This window comes from Lynx rufus, unplaced genomic scaffold, assembly GCF_022079265.1.
Source record: "Lynx rufus isolate CCGP_SWC_20201006 ecotype Redwood Valley unplaced genomic scaffold, mLynRuf1.p SCAF_2, whole genome shotgun sequence".
In the NCBI taxonomy this organism is placed as follows: domain Eukaryota; kingdom Metazoa; phylum Chordata; class Mammalia; order Carnivora; family Felidae; genus Lynx; species Lynx rufus.
Window position 1 is genome coordinate 187,749,570 of NW_025814834.1, and position 17,998 is coordinate 187,767,567.

At 44.0% G+C, this 17,998-nt stretch overlaps 1 protein-coding gene across 2 annotated transcripts in view; it reads left to right on the forward strand.

Annotated features, from left to right (window-relative positions):
- The first annotated feature begins 281 nt into the window (after positions 1-281).
- Positions 282-17,998, forward strand: part of ERI3 (ERI1 exoribonuclease family member 3) — a 127,953-nt gene continuing 110,236 nt past the window's right edge. Inside the window, exons 1-3 of one of the 2 annotated variants that reach the window (XM_047084554.1) lie at positions 282-602; positions 2,618-2,693; positions 14,820-15,097. In XM_047084554.1, coding sequence (XP_046940510.1) covers positions 468-602; positions 2,618-2,693; positions 14,820-15,097 — 489 coding nt within the window. In that variant the 5' untranslated portion in view covers positions 282-467. Of the gene's footprint in view, positions 603-2,617; positions 2,694-14,819; positions 15,098-17,998 lie in introns of those variants that run through there. The other variant, XM_047084555.1, reaches the window with a different exon arrangement.

Here is a 17,998-nt window from a genome sequence, read left to right on the forward strand (position 1 = left end):
CTTCACTCTCTTCTGAGTACGTGCAACCTCAAAACTACAAGTCCCATAAGATCGGACGCGGGGAGTCACCATCTTGACAGACCTTACCGCGCATGTCGGCGGGAGAGCAAGCATTTGGGGAGAAGAAGCCCCGCCCCCCTGCAGCCCATTGGTCGGAGAAGCAAGCGGCGGGCTCAGTGGTTGGCCACCGCGCCCGCCCGTCAGTCGCGTCGGCCGGGGTCAGAGTGCGCGGAGGTGAGTCGGTGTGTTGTGGACTCGTGGTGCTGGCTGCCGCTGTTGAGGCAGCCGGGAACGGGCGGTGGGGAGCGGGCGGAGCTGGCCTTGCCTCTGCCTGGCTGGCGCCGCAGTCGGCGCGGGCCGCGCCCGCCGCCGTAAACTGCCCCGAGCGCCTGCTGAGGCCGAGGGAGACGTCGGGGCCTGCACCTGGAGGGAGCCTGCCGCGCTGGCCCCGAGGAGGGGGCGTTGCCATGGCGACAGCCTCTCCCGCCGCTGACGGGGGGCGGGGGCGGCCCTGGGAAGGAGGGCTGGTCTCCTGGCCCCCTGCCCCTCCCCTTACTCTCCCCTGGACTTGGATGGGTCCGAGTTGGGGGCAACACCCTGGGGTGGGTGATGGGGAGAGGCCCCCCAGATTGGGCCCTGGTTAATGCATGCGGGGTGAGGGTCGCGGCGCGCACACTATGTGCAACCTGGGGTGCTAGCCCACGTGCTCACCCTGGATGCATGATCTACTGAATAACGTTCGGGCTGAGAGGGAGCGGGGCAGGGCTTTGCAAGACCGACTGGGTGAGGTGATTAAGGGTGCTAACTTCTTACTTAGGGCTACTAGGGAAGAGCAAGAGGTTTGACCACAGAGGACATAACTCAGTAAAGAGGTGGTAGATAGAATAACCCATTCTTCCCTCTCCAGCACACACACGGTGTTAGCATTTTACCTATTTGTAAATCTGTAGCAGTAGTAGTAGCGATGGTAGGAGCGAATAAGGGGCCTAACCTAGCTAGCTTTCTGTTTGCTTTTCCTGCAAATGTTCCAGCAACAGGTGTTTTCTTAAAACAAAAAAGCATGAACTTGGATTAGGGCTTGACTGCGAGTTCTTGCAAAATGTAACTGCTCCTAGTTGACTTGGAAGATGCTGAATGTGGCCCCTTATGGGGGGTTTGGATTCTGCCCTTAGGGTTGGATTTTGCAAATTGATAATGCCCGTCATTGTCTCTGCTCTAGGTCTCTGGCCACCTCTATGGTATTAGCTCTTATCAGACATTTTATCATTCTGTGAGCTGAGGGGCAAAAAACCACGAATCCCATTGGTTAAAAACTATACGCTATTTGAACTATAGTAGGTTGTGATTGGCTGAATTGATTCTTGACTGTAGCGTTTCTACCAGAAATTGGCTTCATCAAATTCTGCTTTATTCTGACTTTATCATACATGGCATGCCTTGTTTTAGTGGGTTCGTGCCTGGAGCTTAAGTATATTATACCTGAATCCCCTACCATTTAAAAGCCAATTTATAAACAGGGACTTGGAGTGTGACTCCACTAATGTGTGTGTCTGTGATCTTGGTTAGAAACCCACTTGGCTGCCTTTCCTCAGAGAGGTGGGTTGTGGGGGAAGGGAGCTGCTGGGAAGTGATTGATAAGGTTTCCTTTATGGATTCTGTGGTGCTTCACTGGAGCTCAGAGCACTTTGGCAACTTAAGCACTCCAAATTAAAAGCTCGTTAACAATTCCTGCCCAAAGATCCTGTAAATAATCGGTTAGCTAGGTCCTAGAGCTTGGCTGAGAGCTCTCCTTCCAACTTGAAATTTCCAAATAAAAGTGCCTTTATTCTCTTTCATTTTGAAAAGTGTATTCTTTGTGGTCGGTTAGGTTGGTGAGTGGTCTTTCCTAAGGGATTTGAGTAGACTAAAGTCTTAAATGTGTAGAGTGGTAGACAGGAATAGATTGGTTCCAAACCTGTGTTTCTTTGTGCAAAGGGCATTGCCCACTTACAGGAGCACCTCTGCAGCTTCTAATCTTCTGAAAGATCTAAATTAGGTGATGAGTATGATAGGTGTCCGTTAATGATTTGACTTAGGGTTTGGTTACACTTTGAATTTCTTAGGACTTGAGGTAGACCTGGAGGTATCCTGTAAGTATTTAATGGTCTATTTGGCCATTTGCAGTAAGACCTGTGGGTTTGTGGCAAACAGCCCCTCCTCCAATCCTGGCCTCAGTTCCTGAGTTCTGAATATTATCAGCCTTACCAGTTACCCATCCTCGAGTAGACTAGGATTCTGGTGTTATCCTGAGAGACACCACTTCATGGCCATCTTTCTTAGTCCAAGCTCAGATATTATAAATGTTTAGTGTTTCTAGGAGATAACCTCCTTATGAAGAGAAGTATGCTACCAGAGAACGTGAAATTCATCATTCCGAAAATATATGGTACTATATATATAGCTTCCAAAAGCTCTGTTGAGGCATTGTTCTTCCATATAGATAACTTATCCCAAAGTAGTTTTGAGTTTAGGGGCTTGAGATTTGGACTCTTAAATTGTTTCAAACAGCAGCAGCCCCTGGGGATTTGATCCTTTATACTGAAATAGACTTGTTGCAGAGATGTGTATTTATCCACAGCATTGGGGCTTTCCAGCTCTCACAGAACCTTCAGCATCCCCAGCTGGCAGTCTTGGCATCTTCGAAGTAAGGAGAGGTGAGAATCCTGTTGCATGGTCAAGTTTGGCTTGACTTCTTTCTTATGAGTATTTGGGTTTGGAGGGCGAGGGGATGGTGGTTGGTGCAGACTGTTTTTTTCTGTAGCTTTTTTTGATAAGACGCCATGTGCTCAAAGACTACTGAAATGTACCAAAAGTCTATAAAGTGGTGATAGTTGGAGGTGGGCTACAGACTCAAGTTCTGTCATGGTTTCTTTGTGGGCATTGCATGAGTGCCTACTTTAGGTTCAGGAAGGTTGAATACAGCCAGAACAGTCTTTCATCCTGAGAAATACACAGCTTAAGATAATAGGGAGGAACACATTCATTTGGCTTTGATAATGCATTTGACCAAGGCCTTTGGGATCTTGGTTTGATTTGGATTGAGAGTCATTGTTGGGTGAATGGTTAATCCCAGTCTATCCATTTTATAAGGATCAGGACTGACTAAAAAGGCAGACTCTGATGATTGATATCCAGGATATCAGAAGCTGTTTGTTCAATAATGAAGGGCCAGGTGCTTTGCTAGGTCCTGGAATTGTAGTAAACAAGACGGCTGCTGTCTCTGATGCCACAGGGCTTACAAATTCTGGGGAGAGAAAGATAGTAAAGAAGCAGTTATGATACACTCTGGGAGTGCTATGGTAGGGTAAGTTTGGGTGCTTTTGGAGTACTCAGGTCCTCAACCCAGACCTGTAGGCTCAGGGAAGGCTTCTCAGAGGAAAGAACCCCCTCATCTAGAATTAGATGAAGACATGAGGGACCAAGTGTGAAGGTCAGAGTTTTGTTGGGTTTGAGAAACTGAATTTCAGTGTGATTAAAACATAGCGTACCCAGTGGGCAAGAAGTGTGAGAATATGATGAGAAATGAAGCAGGAAAGGTAAGCAGAGGCCAAGGCCTTTTAAGCTTTTAGGATTAGGTGATGGATGGAGAAAAAGTTAGACTAGTCAGGAAGAGACTAGGTCCTTTTTCTGTAAAGGACCAGATAGTAACTATTTAGGTTTCATGGGTCTCTGTCACAACTATTCAGTTCCATTCGACTCTGCTGTTACGGCATGAAAGCATAGTATGAAAATGAATGAGCATGGCTATGTTCCAGTAAAACTTGATAAAAACAGGTGGCAGCTGGATTTGGCCCATGGAACAGTTTGCCAACACCTGGATCAGACTATCATAAGAGCAGTAAGAAGCCATTAAAAAGTTTTAAGCTGTGTACTGATAAATAGATTTGTGTTTTAGAACATTTGCTCTGATTTCAGCGTTAACAATGGACTGAAGGGGATGATACTGAAGGCAGAGACCAGTAGGGAGCCTGTGATAGTTACGTGGGCAGCATTTTATATTTACCCCTTTGAGGCAGTATTTTGACACTTAAAAATTGGGTATAACTGAATTTTTGCATAATGTATATACTGGTTCTCTTTATTAATTTCCTGGCCATTGACTAGAGCTTAAAGCATGTCTACCAAAGGAGTTGGTGATACCAGCTCCTATTTTACAGACTAGAAAAGATGTAGGAAGGGGAAGTAGGTGTAGAATGAGTGAAAAGGTTTGGGGAAGTCTTTTCTAATCCAAGAAGTAGGGAATAAATGGAACCCTGGTAGGGATGTTGGTCTTAGGGCTCATAGCTTAATGTCAGTTGCTTTAAACTTTTTGAACTATACAAAGAAGGACCCATTTTCCTAAGCTTTCTAGGGAATTGTCCTCATTTTGTTATATGTCGTACTCAATCTTTCCTTTCCTTGCTTGTAGCAGACTGATGACCTTTTTCTGTTTTGGGGACTGTCTCCTGGTTCAGATATGATGGTATATGCCAGGCACAGGAGGCAAATAAAGTATCTGTTGAGTGCCCAATGAATTGTCTTTCTCCTTCTGTAAGCCTGCTTGCATTGCTGGAAGGAAGTCTGTAGGTTTCTGAAAGCCTATATTATGGTGTTTAAGTGACCTTGGGCAAGTGACTTATCTCTCTGAGCTTTACTTTCCTATCTGTAAAATGCAGATAATGGGACTTAATAGGGTTTATTAAAGGATTTAATGAGCTAATGTATGTAAGGTTCTTAGCACAGTGTTTTAATAACTTTTGTCACTAATAGTATTTGACACAATAATTTTTTTAAAAAGCAGCCCACAATAGGGTGAGTTGGCCTTTGGCTTAGTATGTTTGGGGGCCTCAGAGTTGTCATTAAGGCCATATGATAGAAACATAACCACTGGTGGTGGCAGCCAGTAGACAGGAGGAAGTTATAACTAATGCAAGGGGCCACTCTTCATAATGGAAAATTTTCAGACATCAGGAGTCCAGAAAATCAGAACTTTCTTCAGGGTAGACCTTAGCCCCAGTACCATCAGTGAAGTGAATTGAGTGAGCAGCTACCTGAAAGAAATTCACCAAAGTGTGACCAGTCATTTCTCCCATTTGGTTAGGGTCATTTATTAGTGTTTCCACCCTTGTGGCCCTACATCTTCGTAAAGTGCCTCTTGAATGTTTTTTATTACTTTTCACCATCACTCTAGGAATGAATCAGGTGGTCAGTATTATTGTCTCTGCTACCCTTGTGAGGAAACTGAGGCCCATGAAGGTTAAGTGTGTTGCCCAAGGTCATGCTATAAGGTACTGTCAGAGCTAGTGCAGATTTGCCTCCAGATGAAATTGTGTTAGTTTATTGCTGTGATTTCTCTTCCTTCAAGTGAGAGATATGTAGTCATTGCAGAACTGCAGACTGATGCATGCTTTGTCCAGATGTGCTAGAAATGATTTGGGTCCCACTTTATCCACTTGGTCCTGTTGGGTTTTAATTGATGACTGCTTGGACCAGGAAAGCAGATTCCCTTTGGGTCATTGTTTTTAGCCCCTCCCTCTTTGGGGACATTCTTGGGGGAGCCTTGGGTTACAAGAGATTGCTTTGATATGTTCAAAATTGTGCCTTGTGCCCCACAGCTACAGGTAAAATCAAAAGGCAGATAATTTATGGGAGTGTCAGAGCTGGCCGCTGGCACCTCAGGAGGCCATTAGTATGCCTGTTCAGACCCTCTGTGTCCTTGCAATTGATTCCTCTTTGCATGAGCTTGATTTGGGAAGCTGTAGATCTGTGGGTAGTGATTGGATGTGACAGTCCAAACACCGGTCCCTAAATTAATCCTTTTAATAGTATTCCAGCACCAAGGCAATGTGGTGTCTCTCTCTGTCTTTAACTGGGGAGGACAGAATAGGGTGGGCTAGGAAGAAGGAGAAAGAGAAAAAAGAAGCTTTGCTTGGGGCTTAGGGTGTGCTCTGTTCTAACATGTTCTGATTCCAGAGCACTTGAAAAATTTGGGCATATTCATTCAACAAACATTGATTCACACTAACTTTGTGCCTGGTCCTGTGCTGGGTGCTGGGAATACAAAAATGAGTAAAATGTGGTCCTTGCCCTTAAGGATCTGTGTCTATCTCTGTGTTTCTTAGATTTTTTTTTAAAGTTTATTTATTTTTGAGAGAGAGAGAGCGCACGTGCACATGTGTGCGCACACAAGCAGGGGAGGAGCAGAGAGAGAGGGAGTCACAGAATCTGAAGCAGGCTCTGTCAGCAAGCAGCTGTCAGCTCAGAGCCGGATGCAGGGCTCAAACTCACCAAGTGTGAGATCATGACCTGAGCCAAAATCAGACAGTTACCCGACTGAGCCACCCAGGCGCCCCATTTCTTAGAGTTTTTAAACTCCTGCACTATTAAGGTGGAAAAAAAAAATCTTATGCTTTTCTTTAATGCTACTTGAAATTTTAAAATGCATTAAAGGGTCTGACAAGAAACAAGTCAAAGAAATTATGCTTTTTTACACACACATGCACACATACACATACCTATACCTGCTATCTTACATCCTTCTCACCTAACTCTGAAAATTATAGTAGGAGAAATAGATTAACTAAAATTTTACAATATAGTGAAACAAAAGTTATGAAATAGGAGTAAAATGTGTTACTGGATCACATTTAAACAGTTAGCTTTCTGATGGAGTGTCAGAGAAAGCTACTAAAAGGGAGTTTTGGGCTGCATTTTGAAGAAGGAGCAATAATTTGCCTGGTGAAAATGGAAGTAACATTCCAAAGGAGGGAAAGTAGCATTTGCCAAGGCACAGATTTGTAAAAGGAAACATCACATCTGGGGACCTGAGCAAGTTCTGGTTGTCACCCTACCCCTGCCAGTTCCTCTGCTCCTCCTCTGGAATTGTGTTTGAGAAGAGGCTTTGAGTTTCTTGTGCTACAGTTGTTTTAATCCAAGGCACCACTTCCTGTTTCTGTTTTTTGTACCCAAGGCTGCAATTTGTTTTTCTTGTTAAAATGTAATAAATGTATTATGATAACAAATTTGGGTGATTTTGGACAGACTTATCATCGCTTATGGTTGAGTTACTTTTAGTTAAAGCCACACCTTAACTCAAAGGAAAAACTGAAGTTGATATGCATTTTTAGCCCTTTGGATGATCTGGGACTCAATCAAGTAGGGAATGTGGGCCCTCAAACATGGGAGAGGAGAATAGGGCCCTGAAGAACTGAGTGCCTCTGAGGCTTAGTTTTCTTGTATGTAAAATGGGAATACTGTTCCCCACTTTGCCTGAGAGTTGGGAGGGCTGAATGACATGAAATATGTAGATGACTAATACAGTGCCTGGCTTATAATAGATTTTTCAGAAAATCTTGTTTTCCTTTCCTCTTTCTCATGCCTTAACAATATTAGCTCCCTTCTATTTCATACTTTCAACACACCAAGTGCTTTATATACATTGTGTGGTTGAACTGAACCCTAAACAGATAGGTATCATTATTCATTATTATAGTTATTGTTATTAAGAATGTATGGTAGAGAGGTGCCTGGTTGGCTTAGTTGGTAGGGCATGCAACTCTTGATCTTGGAGTCATGAGTTTGAGCCCCATGTTAGGTGTGGAGACTACTTTAAAAAAAAAAGAAAAGAAAAGAAAAAAAAAAAAGAATATGTAGTAGAGTCAGTATTTCAACCTAGACTTGTCTAATTCCAGTGTTTAAACAACCAGGCTGTGTGACTCCTTGTTTCTCTACCCCTGTTTCCAAACAGGATACGGGAGGTTCTTAGTACCTCTCTTCTGGTGTCAGATGCTGTCTACAAGTGTGGGAGGTACTTAAAGGGATACGAGTACATACTATGCCCTTCCTCCATTTCTGTCCTATTTATGGTGTTTTAGGAAACAAACCTTTGCCCTTCTCATGTGCGATGGATGTCACAACTGACTTGTAGGACTTTGCAAAGAAATGTTTCCCAGCTTTGGCCCCCTGAAGGAGTTGGCCCAAACTACTGGGTGTGGCTGGTAAGTTAGCAAACAACAGGCAAATCAGTCACTTCTTTTTATGAGCTGCCTTGAGCTGCTGAGATAGCTAATTGAAGAGGAGAGTAAGCCTCCTGTGGCCTGTGACGTTGCCATCAGAATTTGGTGTTCCTGAAGGTCTCCAGGACTATAGTTACTATAGCTCTCCTGTTAATTTGGGGTTAGCAGCTTCTTCTGAGGTTGGGAATGGTCTCCCCAGCCCTGCTTTGGAGCAGAAGCAGCTGTAGCTACAGGCTGAGGGAGTGACAGGTTGTAGAGAGGAGGAGAGTGTTTTGTTGAGGTGAGGACCTAGCTTTACAGTTCTTGCTTCCATTCTACTTTGGTGCCATCAAAAGTGGTGTAGAGGTTCTTTTTTTAAATTTTTTTTTTTTTTCAACGTTTATTTATTTTTGGGACAGAGAGAGACAGAGCATGAACGGGGGAGGGGCAGAGAGAGAGGGAGACACAGAATCGGAAACAGGCTCCAGGCTCTGAGCCATCAGCCCAGAGCCCGATGCGGGGCTCGAACTCCCGGACCGCGAGATCGTGACCTGGCTGAAGTCGGACGCTTAACCGACTGCGCCACCCAGGCGCCCCAAAAGTGGTGTAGAGGTTCTAAGGCATGTCAAGCTTTGTTCTGCCTCAACCTGTAGCTTTCAGCAGACTAGACCAAGCCCTCAGGCCCTTGGTCTCCACTGTGAGACTGCAGAGAAGCTTGGGGGTTGGGCGGTGAGGCCTGTTCCTTGTGTTGGGGCATTGGTCTGAAACCCTGGTATGGATGTTGGGAGCCTTGGGTTATGTTTTTGCTTCCTATGTGAGTCTTGGGCAGCCCTTTTCTCTTCCTGGAGCTCATTTTCCCTAGGTGGCTGTACTGTGTCTCCCATTAGGTTTTCTTTCACCTTGGACAATCTGTGATTTTCACAGAAAGTGCTCTGGCAGCAAAGATGCATTCATTAGATTGAAGATTATGACTTTTGAAGGCAAGCAGTTTATTTATATTTTTCCCGGGCTATTTTTATCTGCCTAATACAGAGCCCGTGACTGAGCAGGTTCCAGACAGGTATTACCCTGTTCTCTGTTGATGCCTCTGTGACTCAGGTGCCTGAGCACTTGTGATACTAAAGGTCAGTTTGGGACAGGGACTTACCCTAGGACTAGGAACTGGGGAAGCTGCAGCTGTCTCAGGTGCTTGTAGTCAGCTGGACTCAGAGTCTGCCTCTAGTGCCTTAGAGTTTCTCTGGAATGTATCCTGCCTCCCAGTCTGGTTTTCGATGGAATGGATTGAATCCAGAGATAGTATAAGCCTATGTATACCCTCCTCAGAGATTCCAAATACAGGTGACCCTTGAACAACACGGGTTCGAACTGCACAGATCCACTTAACGGTAGATTTTTTTCCCCCATAAATACAGTACAGTACTGTAAATATATTTAAATATATTTTCTCTTCCTTACAGTTTTCTTAACATCTTTATCTTTATTGTATGAATACCATATAGATTACATATATAAAATATGCATTAGTCAACTGTTTATGTTATTGGTAAGGCTTCTGGTCAACTACTCTTCGTAGTTAAGTTTTTGGAGATTCAAAAGTTATAGGCAGATTTTCCACTGCGTGGGGGCAGGGGGAGTTGGTGCCCCCATCTCCTGTGTTGTTCAAAGATCAACTGTGTTTGCAGTTGGGGAGATGGGGTGGGAGTAGACCACATATTTCATGATAGCCTTCTCTACTTTCCTATCCCCCAGGTTCCTGTGGCCTGTGTATGTGGATGTTAAAGAATGGGCCCCCTCCCTTTGCTCTCTCTTCCCCCCTCAGTAATGGAAGGATATAAAATGTCTATTTACCCAAGACACCAGAATGACTCCTCTGTGGTTCCACTAATCTGGTGATTTGGTGCTTCTCTGGTCTCTCAGGTAAATACAGATTGAGGCTTTTTATAAAGGCATATTATTTCCCTCATTAAATGTGTGTTTTGGCACATGCGTTATTTACCTGACCGACAGTAATGGCTGCAGAGGAGCCGTTGGTGTCTGTTGTGTAAATACTCTGCACAGAGACCATCCTCCAGGGGCTGTGGCGCAGACCTGTTTCTCCAAATCGGGCTGGCCCCATGGCAGTCCCTGTTTACCACTGTCCTGTCCCCATTGAGGGGCTGGTCCTTTCATTTTGAGGAGGGAATCATTTATTTTCCTCCTTGCCATAGGCTACTTACTACTTTTATTGCTAGGAGAAGAAAAAGGATGTCTGAGAATAAATGTGTTTAAATCTTGGTCTCTGATGAAAGATGGTATCAAATACATAGAATCATAAACTGATCTTTTGAGTTCTGCCCCTTGACTAGATACTCAAAGTCCCAATTGATGATACAAGTTACAGGCTTATACTCTACAAACTTGTGACTGAAGTTTAGGGAACTTTAGGGAATCCCTAAGATGCCAGAGGGTGCAAGACAGATGGGATGCCTCTGCAGGGTGTGCAGGGGTGTTTCCTAAGAAGGCTCTAATGGTGGCAGGAGTGCCCAGTGAGGGGCCATTGAGTGGGAGCTCTTATCATGGAGACTTGATGCATTAGGGGCTGGCTTTTGCTGGCCTCCCTGCTGAAGGAGAGCTTATAGCCTACCTTCCATGGGCAATGTGGAGAGATTGCACCCTCACATACCGTCTGTTCTCTCTCCCTCTTTTAAACCACATTGCAGCATATAGATTAAAATCATTTTTTAAAAGTCTCAAATAGGCCAAATTTACATAAAAGTTGGAGTTAGAGTACAAAGAATTTTTTGTGAAACTGCTTGACCGTTAATGCTGACCTAATGCCCCATCACCCTGAATGCTTTGAGTATATTTCCTCCATGCAAGGACATTTTCTTACCTAACCACAATACAACCAGCAAAACCAGGAAATTAATATTGGTACCTTACCTCATTCTAATTGTCAAACCCCATTCCAGTTTGCCAATTGTCCCAGTAATGTTCTTTTGTAGCAAACTGATCCAGTTCAGAATGTACATTGCGTTTAGTTACCAAGTCCCTTTAACCTCCTTTAGACTTTGCTCAGTAAAAGTTCCTTTACATTCATAACCTTGATACTTTTGAAGATTACAGGCTAGTTATTGTGTAGACTGCCCTTCAATTAGGGTTTGTTGAATATTTTCTCATGATTAGACTTAGATTATGCATCTTTGACAGGAATATCACAGAAATGATGCTTTCTTCTCATTGCATCCTATCATGTGGTGCACTGTTTTCATTTATCCCACTATTGATAATGTTCATTTTGATCACTTGATTAAGGTGATGTCTGCCCGGTTTCCTCATTGTATACTTCCTGTTATGATTAATAAGCATTCTGTGAGGAGATAGTTTGAAACTATGTGAATATCCCTCATCAAACTTTAATTAGTTAATTAATTTGTGCTTTATAGACTCATGGTTTCCTTTTTAATCCAATGTAGTATCTATTAATATCATTATTTATTTGCCAGTAGGAGTCCCTTCAAGCTGGCCTCTGCATCCTTTTGATAAGTTGCCTTCATTCTTTGAGCATTTCCTTGCTTTTTGGCCCTAAAACAAGATGTTCCAGACTCATCTTGTACTTTCCCTGCCACAGAATCAACCATTTCTCCAAAGAGCTCTGGTTCTTCCACTGAAGAATGTTGTTTAGAAGGCAACTGGGTGCTAGGTGTGCTCATTTCTGCTGGAGTGTTGCTGCTCCCTGGCCCTTCAGGAGACAGAGCTAAAAAATATATGTGTGTGTATATTTATATATTCATACTCATATTTACATTTAGCTTTATTCTTATGTATTATATATGTCTGATACCATGAGTTCACACTGTTTCCTTCAATTTCAATTTGACACCTTGGATTTTTTCCTCTTTCCCTACTTGAATTACATCCTCTAGCCATGAGAAACCTGGTTCTCATTACCCTTAATACACATCCTTCTTTGATCAATCCCTCTGTATGTAACCAGTCTCCCATTGTTGCCATTGCTCTTTCCCTCTCTTGACTGCCTCTTTTACCCTGCCCATGACTCCCTGCATCAGACTTGCCACCATCTCCTGACCCTTTGCCATGCCCTCCACACCCCACATGGGCTCTGACATGCTACATCACACCTTCCTGCCTCTGTATAGTTGCCTTCCTTACTCTGCTTGGGCTCTGATACCCCCCACCCTCACCCCAGACTCTTCTGCTCCCCCCACCTCAACTTGTAGATACCTGTCTTCCTCTGCCACAACTAATGGCTCTAAAACCATTAGATTGAATTTTTTGGGAAAGGAAGAGGAAGAGCTGCTCTTTGTTTCTTGACTCAAGTTGGACTTGGTTTTTAGAAGTAAGGGAAGTATGGAATCCAGTGATTACTGATATATCTATATATATATAGATAGGCCTGGTCTCCTATCTATTCTCAAGACTTGCTACAAGAAAAACTTGTTGATGTGGGTGAAATCAGGTGAGAAGGCAAGGCCTGCAGGCAAGAGGCTTTTGGTCATCAATGTGTTGTTCGTTGAAGGGATAGGACACAGACAGTATGATGTATGGGGGGTCTAGAGCATCCTGGGCATGCAGGAGATTTTGATGTTACTCTCTGAGATTGCCTTATGCATCATTGGATTTATAGGCCCCAAGTATGAGGATCTGGGCTTGGCCAGGTGGGCATACATAGCTCAATAGAGTGGTAACTCTAGTGGTAACTACTACTTACTAGTAGTAATACTAGTAGGCTAATATTTATTGAGCCCTTATGTGCCAGACAATGCTCCTAGTGCTTTACATCTGTCCTCTCATTTCATTCTCACTTGAGTAAGAGCTATTATATTTGTCATTTTACAGGTGAGGGTTTGAAGAACAGAGCTTGCCCAAGGTTCCATGGCAAATAAGTGGCTAAGCCAGGATTCAAACCTGGAAGCCCTACTTAATCACGATGCTTAATTGCCTATAGTATTTGGCAGATGGGGTCTGGTTGACTGTATATACTATATATACTATATATACATATTGCCAGACATTAGGACTCTCTAAAGTCCTTATCCCTAGTCTGACTTCAGGGAGTTAGAGAAGAGTTCTAAGGCTCTGAGGGACTTTGGATCCAAATTCTAATGCATAATCTGAGCAGACTGGTGTCTCCCATCTCAGCAAGGCCCCCAGTATTGTTCAGGGTAGGTGATGTGAAGTTATTTTGGATTCTGGCTTTCAAAGGGATATTGGCCTCTTTGCCTTTCCAAGGGATTCTGTAGTGAAATCCAAGCTAGCCTTTGTCTACCCTGAGCTGAGGGGTTTGGACTGTGTTTTGGAAATGCTGTAAAGCCATGGTGTAAAGCAGGCGCTGTGCTCTGTAGGACCACGAAGAACTTAAAATACTTTTCACTTTTCAGTCTTAGACCCTCTGAATCCTCATGGAATCTCACTACAAGGATGGGGAAATTGAGGACCCACACTAGCATGTCTCCTAATAAACATGCAGGCAAGTTATGGTAGGTCATGCAGTGAGTCAGGGGAGAGCCAGGAGGTGGAGTGATACTTGCCATTGTCCAGGCCCGCTCAGGTAGTAGTGACCTCATTGCTTCTGAGTATGCTCTGGACTTCACAGGCTACTACCCCCTCAACCCTGCAGGAGGGGGCCAGTGCCCATTTGTAGCCTTTCAGAGGCAAGCTTTTGGCTCTATTAGAATGGGGCTTCAGAAGGCATAAACTATGGCCATTTCTGCATTGAGCAGTGAGATTTCTTGTTTGACTTTGAGGATTAAAGTTGAGGGAATTTGAATGTTGGGTGTAAGAGGGGTAAACACAAAATTTCTTCTTTGTTCCTTTTTATTTTAAGGAAGTTTGAGTTATTTGTGAGTAAAACTTAGACTTTGATTTTTATATTTAGTTAACCCTCTAAGGAACAGATATTCTGCAAATTTTAAGGGAAAACTTGAAAAGTGATTTGGATTTTTTTTTTTTTTTTTTTGCACATGTTCACTCAGAAAACTTTACTAGACTTTTTTTTTTTTTTTTTTTTAAGCAATGCTCCCATTACTGCCACATCTGGGTTTTCTCTTTTTCTTCCCTATTTAAAAAAAAAAAAAAAAAAAATCCCACAGTCATTCAGGGCCTCTAGTAGTGAGTATGTCTAAAGGCAGCAAATGTGAAGGCCTGAGGCTGTTGCCAGCTGTGCTCTCCAGGCGTCATTCATTCCCCCAGGGTGCCACTTACTGGTGTGGGGGCTGGGGAGTCACCAGCAAGCTCCCCTGTGATTGGCTGTGTTCCATTTCACCTTGGGAGAAGGGAGGAGGATATGTGGAGATGTGAGACACGCTGGAAGGCCAGGGGCAAATGGTTTGTAATGGAGCTGAGGAGAGAATCTTGGGCGTTTTCCACTGTTTGTCTGAGTCTCCTTAGCTCCCAGGACTGATTGTGCAGCTGGGTCACCTCCTGTTACTTTGGGAACCTTAGCTCTATGTTAACTGTTGCCACCTGAGAAATGACCACAGAATTTTTCTCTCTCTTCTCTTTTGAACTTTAGAGCTCCGTTTAAAGATGAAGGCCAGCGTTGCAGGTTGTTTTGAGAATGATCTTGGAGACTCAGAGCTATCATAATGCTGCAGCGGCCAGTGTTAGGGTCTTGAACTTCAGTAATAAATACTGTTGATTTAGAAAAGGGGCCCAGAAACACTGGGGAGTGGTTCATGTTGTGTGACTATTCCTGAAGACCAGATGGAACAGGGCCACAGTGGGAGGGGAGTAACCCAGGCTCTTTGTTCTTTTTTTTTTTTCTCTTTCTTTCTTTTTTTTTTTTTTAAACTTTCCTCCCCTAAGTTTTAGATGCTTCTGGATGTTCAATGCTAGCACCTTTACAGACTGGAGCAGCTCGATTTTCTTCATATTTACTTTCAAGAGCAAGAAAAGTGCTGGGCTCCCACTTATTTTCTCCCTGTGGTGTTCCGGAGTTCTGCTCCATATCCACCAGAAAACTGGCGGCCCACGGCTTTGGCGCATCCATGGCGGCAATGGTGCCCTTTCCTCCCCAGAGGTATCACTACTTTTTAGTGCTGGACTTTGAGGCCACGTGCGACAAGCCACAGATTCATCCTCAGGTAACTGTTGCATCATTGCTTCAGAAAAGGTGGGGTGGGCAAGGAGGGAGGGAGGACAGTCTTGCTTTCTGGGTTCCAGAGGAACTTTCTCATGTCTTCCTGGCTTTTAGCTACTCATCTGGAGTTCCTGCCTGGGAAACCGGACTTGGTTCAGGCATGCTAGGGTAAGGTAGACCTGAGAAGTCTCTGGAGAGAACTGGGCATATTGTTTCTCTCTGGTCTCAGCCTTTGGGAATCAAAATATTTCCTTTGGTCCCATCCTTTCTCTCTCCTTTACCTTCCCTCCTTCCTTCTCCTGCTATTGCTGCATGTTCTTTTAAGGAATACTGTGGTAGTCAGCCTCAAGATGGCACCCGATGATCCTTGCCTCCTGATATTCATACCCTTGGTAGTTTCTCTCCCACACATCAGAGCTAGCCGCGTATAACCAATAGAACACAGTGGAAAGGACATTGTGTGATTTCTGAGGCTAAGCCATAAAAAGCACTATAGTTCACCTTGCTCTTTTGGATCGCTCACTCTGTAGGAAGCCAGCTGCCATGCATTGAGGACTCTCAAACAGCCTGTGGAGAGGCATGGGTGTACAGGAACTGAGGTTCTTAGCTAAAAACCAGTACCAGCTTGCCAGTCGTGTGTCTTGGTGCCGTCTTGGAAGTGAATCCACCAGCCCCAGTGGACATCTGACTTCAACCTCAGGAGAGACCCTGGGCCAGGCTGGTCAGCTGAGCCATTCCTGAATTCTTGGTTTGCAGAAACTGTGAGAAATAAGAAATGATTAGTGATGTTTTGAACCAATGAGTTTGGGGATGATGTGTTTTGCAGCATTAGATAACCTGAAGAAGTACGACTGTTGGTCTGTCAGGAAAATTTCTTTGCTTCCTTTTTTTTTTCTTAGTCATCAACTGTGTTCAGAGACTTTTTACAAACTTTTAAGGTAGTGCTACTAGGAAGCTTGGTTTAGCAGCAGAGAGGTACCTGTGCTTGCTGTTTGTTTTTGGGGAATGATTGGGAGCTGATGTGACAGTTCATTGTAGTGTGGGAACCTTGAGTATGCCCAGCTCTAGGACTGTAACTCTTCCCTGTGGGGCTGGGCTATTAGGTGAGTAATTTTGGGATGTGTAGACATGTTAGTCTGGGAAAAGCTTTCAGTGGTAGGGTGGAGGGAGAAAAGGGGACTATAACATCAGGCACTTGGGAGACTGGAGGAGTGGGGTCCATTCAGAGATACTGGGTTCATTTCTCAAGAGGTTCTATCTTTAGAATAGTAGATTATTTTCCATAAAGCAGATGCCACCACACTTTTACCTTCCTCTTTCTCTCTCCTCTTTCCTGTTCTACTGTCAAGTAGTGGTCTGTCTTTGGGAGTATCGGAATCAGGCCTGTGGAGGCTTGGGAAGACAGGAGCAGAATGAGGAGAATGTCCCGAGGGAAAGACCTTTGTATAAAAGGGAAGGAATGTGGTTTGGGTGCTACCTGAGCCACCCTTAACTTTTTTAGCGTCTTGCTCCTGCCCATGCTGTAGAGTCTTTTCTGCCCCCCAAACTATTGGAGATTCTGTGGTGGGTGTGCCTGGGTGATGGGGTGGGAATTTGGGTTACATACGTTCTCTCGGGTTGGGAATCAGGGATCCGTATCCTAACATACCGTATTATTTCCCTTACTGATGTACATTCCAATTACTGAGTAAGCCCTAATGGGATGGGGGTCCAAAATCCAAGACATCCGTATTGCGTATGATTCATCCCTTTTCTGAACTCTCATGATCACTTGGCACTTCCTTTATGGCTTTTTCTGTGTTCTGCTTTCTGGCACATGCCTATGTATGTTTATTTCTGCATTTTTCAGTTAGATTATAAGCCCAGATAATTATGTAGCTCTGTTCTCTTGTCCTACAGAGGGTCCTGTCAATGTTGCTCAAGGTGAAGCCTGATTTATGCCTGAATTTGGTCTGTCAGTATCACCTTTCATCTCTCTTTCAAGGGCATTGTTCTACTTATTTATTTATTGCAATGCTGAAGATATAATGCAATACAGATTTAAATCCCACGTATCACCAACTTCCCACCCAGACTTAGGCACCACAGCCTTTCTGACCTAGGCTGAGGTAGGACTCCATGCCGTTTACCAGGATCTGGGCCTGATTAAAGATTATCTCCAGAATCAATGAACCCTGATGATGTGATTCCAAGGGCACTTAAAGAATTGGCTGCCCTGGTTCATTATTAGAAAGCATTAGCTGTTGCTTTAGAGAATTCAGAGAGAAGCATTTGCTGTCTTGCTTATCTTTAAAAGCGGAATACGAATGATCTTGGAAATTATAGACCCGTTAGTTTACTGTGATTCCAGAGAAGATACTTGACCTGATCGTCAGATAATCAATCAGCAAACAGCTAGAAGAGCATAGGGTACTGAGTAATAACTTACATGGGTTTGCGAAGAAGAGCAAATCCTGTCAGATCAATCTAACTTCTTGCTGTGACATAGTGATGGATTTGAGTGGATCTGGGGTAAGTGATAAATGTAATGCATCTCTACTTCATTAAGCCTCCACAATGCTGTGATCAACAGGTAGGAAGGTGAGTTTGGGGCCAGGCAGCTCTGTTGGACTACCCATTGGACCATTTTCAGGAAAGGAATGGGTAGTTCAGGAGTGATTTGAAACTTGTTGTTTGTGGCAGCTTAGAGCCTCTCTGTCTCTTAAAAAAAAATCTTCTATAAAGTTTGCAGGTAGCAGGATCCTGATAGGATTCAGGGAAATTTTGGAAGATGCAGTGGAGAAGGTGACAGTCCTACATAGGACAGCATCCTTCCCCTGGGGTCATCCTTCTACTGAGGTCATCATTAGAGCCTCTGTGCTGTTTAGGTCTTTCAGTCAGCAGGGGCAGTGGAGAAATTGGAAAA